General features: G+C 49.9%; 1 protein-coding gene across 1 annotated transcript; it reads left to right on the top strand.

Annotated features, from left to right (window-relative positions):
- Positions 1 to 690: 690 nt before the first annotated feature.
- Positions 691 to 5,378, top strand: LOC119659579 (mucin-5AC). The gene is made up of 5 exons (XM_038067736.1): positions 691 to 1,091; positions 1,158 to 1,286; positions 1,346 to 1,551; positions 1,619 to 1,824; positions 1,882 to 5,378. Exons 1-5 carry the CDS (start codon positions 997 to 999, stop codon positions 5,050 to 5,052), a joined length of 3,807 nt encoding a protein of 1,268 aa, XP_037923664.1. The 5' UTR covers positions 691 to 996; the 3' UTR covers positions 5,053 to 5,378.
- The last annotated feature ends 897 nt before the right edge of the window (positions 5,379 to 6,275 follow it).

The following is a 6,275-nucleotide window of genomic DNA, read 5'->3' as shown; positions in this document are numbered from 1 at the left end:
TTCGTAATCCCCAACATCAGTGTCAACATGCTTACCGGGCAGGACGGGCAACCAAAACTGCTCTTTATCAGCTGACGGATAGAAATAGCACTGTGTGTGTTTTTTGGATATTGAAGGAGCATTTGATAACACATCGCACAAAGAGATACAAGATGCCCTGATCCGCAAGGGAGTGGGAAACACCCTGGCTTTCTGGATGGGCAAGATGTTAAAGAGTAGGCAAATAGAAGCACCGACAGGTACAAACTTGTCACTTAATCCGTTTGGATGAGGATGATCCAACCCGGAAAGTCCATAAGGACAATATCTATAGTACAAAAAGGAGACGAGGCAGACCGATAGAGATGGAGCGATGGCGTAAGTCAGGACGCCAGGCAGCTTTTAGGGATATCGAACTAGTGGACCTCGGCGCGAAACCGGGATGTCTGGAGATACTTATTAAGGCAGGCCTAGAACGGATACCGGTTGTTGCGCCATTGATGATGATTGTTTTTGTACCGCACATGCATTTCTTTTCTTTTGCTCAATAAATAAATATGAATCTGAATTCATCTTCCACCTGGGGAATTCCCGTTCGTTGCATATTTACATCAGAGAATAGCTGTTGGTGCAACCCAACATTATTTTGACAGCACTTGGCCCGCTGTTCATATGTCATTTCAACTTGTCAAAAACGTCAAAAGCGTGAACGCCGATGGCGTGCGAACTTCCATTCAGAGGTTTGTCTATGTAACGTATTCCCGTATTCTGTACTGATTTCGACGGCGTACGTCAGTACTTGAATTAATCAATTGCGCGATAAGACTTTTGTTTGCTAAGCAAAAATTGAAAATTTTACTGAACGTTGAAATCGAGTGTTTATGAAGTATAGATGAAAATATTTCGCTTAAAAAGTTTTGGGGTTATGTCAAAGTGTTGGGTTTGAAATTCCTAATTGAAAAGCGCAAATTGGAAATACAACGACGGGCAATAGCAGCGCAGGGAGTGACAGGAGCGATGGAACGAAGTTATTCACTGGGAGGTCATCTGAGCCTCAGCGCCTCGAACATCGCAAGTCCCCTGGCCGAGTCGACTCAAATTAACGGATCCATGTAAGTTGGCTCGACTCCTGCCGCTTGTGCAAAGCCCTAACCGAACTAATCTTTCTCCCCAAACAGCCTACATTCAAAATTTCCATGGGGCGGGAAAATGAGCCCAGCGAAAAGCTCCGCGGGTACCAGCAACGGCAGCATTTTACAAAAGTCAGTGCCGAAGGTCGCGTCGCCAATGCGGAAGATTGACCCAAGGTAAGTCGGTGCAATTTCGCAACAAAGACGCTCATCTATTTAGAATACATTCACTTCAGGGTTTACACGGACGTACAGAGCAAGGGGCTGGCGTCGCGGATCGTGAAATACCACGAGAATAGCTCCAAGCTGAACAGGAGCATGTCCGTGGGGAATCTGTACAGCAAGCCCGGCCAGTTTCCCGTAGTTCACCTGAAGAAAGCCGAGGTGCAAGTAAACCCAAGGCGAACACCTAGTCTATCGACAGTTCGGATAGCCCCGCCAGGTAAGGAGGGTGTTGGTATTGTTGCCAATGCAAACATTGTAATCACCACTTTTCGTTTCTTCTCCAGAAAAGTCCTTATACCAAGTCAGCACTCGGTCGAGCATATTTCGAACGGGCTCCATAACCCCAGCAGTGGCTGGAATCGGCAAACTAGACGAGAGGGAGTCTCGTGACAACAGGCCTATCGTGCCGCCTGCCGAAAATGACGTAAATCCCACGCGCAGTGTTCTGGATGCTTTGAAAGAGATTTCCCGGAAAAGGATCAACAGCGACGTACGATCCTCTACTTTTATCATGGACCGACTTATGACCCTTTTGTTTTCATTTCAGGACGTGGACTGCAACGACAGCATAAAGAAGTATTGCAAAGAATCCGACGAGGATTCACGCCACCGCTTACATCTACCTCTCCACAACATTAACTCAACTTCGCAGCAGGTGTCCGTCATCACTAAGCGACAACGTGAAGTTCCCGCTTCCCCCGAATCGAAGCCAAGCTCACCCGAAAGCGCAGGACAGAAGAAGCGACCCTGCACTAAAAACAATGACATCTCCAGTTCTCTAAGTTCGAGTCTGCTGATAAACACTCCAAAAAGAAAGCTGCAGGACATTCAGGGTCGTCCGCCAATTGGACGCGGTTCACCTTCCAGTGGGAATCTAGCTCCGCCTCGGGCTAAACAGCACTGCAACGATCGGAACTATGTCATAACTAGCAATTCTGCATCGGAAGATCTTCTGAACTATCCGCCGGATCAGCTTACGCCCATTCCACCGACGCCTGCGGTCGAGTCGGCTCCAGTGCAAAGCAAGCCGAAGAGGCCACAACCGGCCCCACAGAAACCCAAGCTGACCCTTTTCAATAAGGATTACGACACAGCGGAGGTTATTCGTAGAGAGAACAAGGAAACTCGTGAACCAGAAGAGGAGGGCATCGCGGGTATATCTTTCATAAAGCCCAAAAAACATTCACCAACGTTGACTGGCAAAAACGCCCTCATAGAGCGGGTGCAGAGCTCTAAACTGTCTTTGATGCTCAGTTGTTTGAGCGGCGAACTGAACGACAGTGATGACGAGGTTGACAGCAAAGTGGAGGAATTGCCCAAAAAAGCGACGGTAGCAGTCGCAGCGGTAATTAGTTCTTCATCGATCTCTACAACGAATTCTTCAATAACCTCAACTGGAATAACTTCAACGGTACCGACAACCAGTTCGTCACAGCCATTGATCGCCACTAGCACTTCATCGAGCACTACATCCGCTTCCACGTCAACAGCGAGTACAGCGACATTAACTTTTGGGGCCAAGCCAGTTGAGCCTGCTGCATCGTCAGCTTCCATCCCCAGTGCGATAGCTTCCAGCGATTCGACTAAAGTGTCTGAGTCAGCGCCCAAGCCAGTGTTTAGCTTTGGGAATATGACAACCACTAAGCCAAGTGAAACTACAACCACCACTCCTGCAATTTCGGCTGCCTCCTCGAGTAGTGGCTTTAGTTTATCTACACAACCGAAACCTGTTTTTGGGTCTCCACAACCAAGCCTAGGGCTCACTTTTTCCACATCTTCGACGCCTGCAGTAGTTAGCAAGGCCACTTCAGTGGCAACATCAACAGCTCCGACGCCTTCTGGTGGCTTCACTTTTGGACAACAAAATTCTGCCGCTAGCAAAATCGTTTCCGCTGCAACTTTCACGTCAACCGGTGCAACGGCGGCAAGCACAACAGCAACAAAAATAACGAGCACTAGCTCTAACACGAGCTTATTCTCGTTTGGGTCGTCAAATCCGCCGCAGTCTAACGTTGCTCCAACGTTTACCGCCACCTCGTCCCCTTCCGTATCATTTCCTGCGTCGAAAACATCAGAAAGTTCATCTTTCACGGCCTCTGTACCAGCATTTGGAAACCCCGTCTCTACGCAGAGCCAGCCTAGGCCACTTTTCTCTTTCGGCGCGACGCCAGCAATCACAGCAACTACCTCTTCAACTTCGATCTCGTCCTCCGTATCAAGTTTTGGATCGACTGTTTCTAAGCCACTTCCTGTGTTTGGATCGAGCACCAGCACTACCTCCTCTACGTCGCCTGCGGTCCCTGCTTTCGGTAGCCAGCAGCAGGCTAACCCGCCATCTTTCGGAAGCCTCGGATCCAGTGCCTTCAGCCCCGCTGCATCTGGCGGGAAACCTCCTCCAAAGTTTGGCGAATCTGGAAATACATTTGGCAGTTCAGGAGCGCTGTCATCTTCTAACTCAGGTGGATTTACTTTTGGCGGTTCTCAACCACCGGCACCAACCGCAACAACAGGACTATTCGGAGCAGCGGCAGGAAATCCGGTGGCCACCACCGCTAGTAATTCGACATTCAGTTTCGGATCATCTTCGACTAATAAGCCTTCAATCAACTTCAATTCAAATTCAGCCAGCAATGTTGCACCAGCTTTCGGATCAGTACCAACGACAACAACAGCGGCGCCAGCAAGTCAAACATCTTTTGCCTTCGGTAGCACAGTCGCAAATGCCACCCAACCTGCAACGACCCAGTCAACTCCATTCGCCTTCGGAGGAGCAGCAGGACATCAGCCTCAGGCTCCATCCGCAAGCTTTAGTTTTGGTGGCAGTGCCCCAGCACCCAATTCGTCGCCTTTCGCATTTGGAAGTGCAGCGCCGACTGCCCAGGCGCAGCCTCAAGTTACTAAGTCATTCTCTTTCGGAGGAGGAGCAGCGCCAAGTGCATTCACGACAGTCAACAAGCCAGCAACAGGAGGGTTCTCATTCAACGCCTCCTCGGCAACAGCACCCGCAACTAAAAGCCTTTTCGGATCAACAGCCAATGAGCCGGTAAAACCGTTTGCCTTTTCAGCAACAGCCACAAAGTCGGATCCACAACCTCCTCCACCGGCTTTTGGCTCGCCAGCTTCTCAAAATACGGCCGCTCCAGCTTTCGGCGCTCCGGCTATGACGCCAGGCAAACTGTTCACATTCGGTGGAGCCCCAGCTAATAACAATGTGGCTGCAGGTGCCGCGCCCGGTACAAATCTCTTTGGCAACTCTGCAACGAACAACTCATCGAGTTCACTATTCCCATCCGCCCCGAACCCTAATCCTCCACCCTTCGGTGCAGCTTCAGCCGCTACCGCGAAACCTCCTGGCTCTCTTTTCACTTTCGGAGGTGGTGTCAATTCAAACAATACGAATCCAACTGCAAACAACACACCTTTCGCTTTCGGTTCTAGCGCACCCCAAACGGAAAGCAATAAGCCTTTCGCATTTGGTGCAGCTTCCCAGCCTGTACAACAAACCGGGAGCATTTTCGGAAGTTCAACAGTCAACAAGGCGGCAGCTTTCAATTTTTCTGCAACCGCAGGGGGAACTTCTGCTCCGGACGCGATGAACAATAACAACCCATTGGGGGTAGTTGCAAATCCATTCGACCCCACCAGCTCGGGTACGGACGCAAGCAGCCTTCCACGGAGAGAGATTCGGACAGCGACTAGACGGCTCAAGCAGAAATAGAAAAGAGCCGAAATCAGGCAGGAGCATAGAGGCAGGCGGCACCTGTGAGTAAGTTGTTAAAAGTTGTTTATATCTCATTTGAGTGCGGACGAGGAGACATGTTACTAAGTGAAATACAAATGGATATTTTTAAGTTATTTATGAGAAAGTGGACAAGAATTAAATGAATTGCGTGACATTAGGGACAAATCTAAGTAAGTAAAATGCACACAATGCTGTACTCGAGAAACAGCAGCAAAACTGAAATCGGAATGTAATTGTACAAGGTTTACTCTTATCTAATTTGTGGTATGTTAAAATACAAAGAATGTGGAGATGTTTAGAAATTAGTGGTTTTGATTGTTTGATCTGGTAGGACTGCAGTTGGCCGTGCTCTCAACAGACACTAGGATCAACGTTAGGTCTTGGGGAGTGTCTGTATTTGTCTTGTTCTCTCAGGGACCGCGGAATGCTAACAGGGGGCACTACCTATGGTGCCGGCGGCAACGATAAGTGGTATGGCTGGTTGAAGACTTGTTAGTTTCGCCTTCTGTTCGTTCGAGCTTCACTTGGGGTTTTGCTGTGGGCTTTCCAAACAGGGCGCGGTGGAGGACCGGTGATGACTTTCAAAGTTGGGTCACAGTATTCCCCACCGACCGATCAAAGATGGTCTGTGGAGTTGGTGCGGAATTTTTCTCGGATACAAGCATGTTAACCCCGCTGCGCCACATCATTCCGCCCCCAGATGAAACTTAGGTGTTTCAGCGACTGAATCCGGAACTGCGTTCTCCATCATTCGGCGAAGCGAATGCGACGTTGATTTGGGGCGCAAACGGGCCTGAATAATGAGACAGCCTTTTTATGTCCCCCGATCTCGAGTTGGAAGAAATGCTGCGGTACGGGCCTTGTATGTAGGCTGCAGCGACTTCCGGACAGCATCCGTCCTGGCCAGGACGTGCTTGCACGTGTGCAGCTCCTTGGGGGCACAGGCAGGTGCGGGCGAGTGTCGGGTTGGAGGTGTGGTTTTAATGCGGCGAAGGTTGTCTCTCAGCAGGCGCAGCGGAATCTGTGAGACCAGATCTCTTGTCGAAGACCGGATCACTTGGGAGCCTTACGTTCTCCCCGTATACCAACTCCCCGGGGCTGGCAGCAAATTCCTCTCGGTGGGTTGTTCGTAGGCCGAATAGGATGAGAAGCAAGACTTGAGTCCAGGACGTCGCATCGCGAGCCGTAATGGCGACTTT

This window comes from Hermetia illucens, chromosome 6 (genome assembly GCF_905115235.1).
Source record: "Hermetia illucens chromosome 6, iHerIll2.2.curated.20191125, whole genome shotgun sequence".
Classification (NCBI taxonomy): Eukaryota; Metazoa; Arthropoda; class Insecta; order Diptera; family Stratiomyidae; genus Hermetia; species Hermetia illucens.
This window is presented reverse-complemented; position numbering and strand designations above follow the sequence as displayed.

Coding starts and splice junctions, on each gene's coding strand:
- LOC119659579 (XM_038067736.1), top strand. CDS start 997: ATGGAACGAAGTTATTCACTGGGAGGTCATCTGAGCCTCAGCGCCTCG. Junction 1,092..1,157: donor ACTCAAATTAACGGATCCAT/GTAAGTTGGCTC, acceptor CTCCCCAAACAG/CCTACATTCAAAATTTCCAT. Junction 1,287..1,345: donor ATGCGGAAGATTGACCCAAG/GTAAGTCGGTGC, acceptor CATTCACTTCAG/GGTTTACACGGACGTACAGA.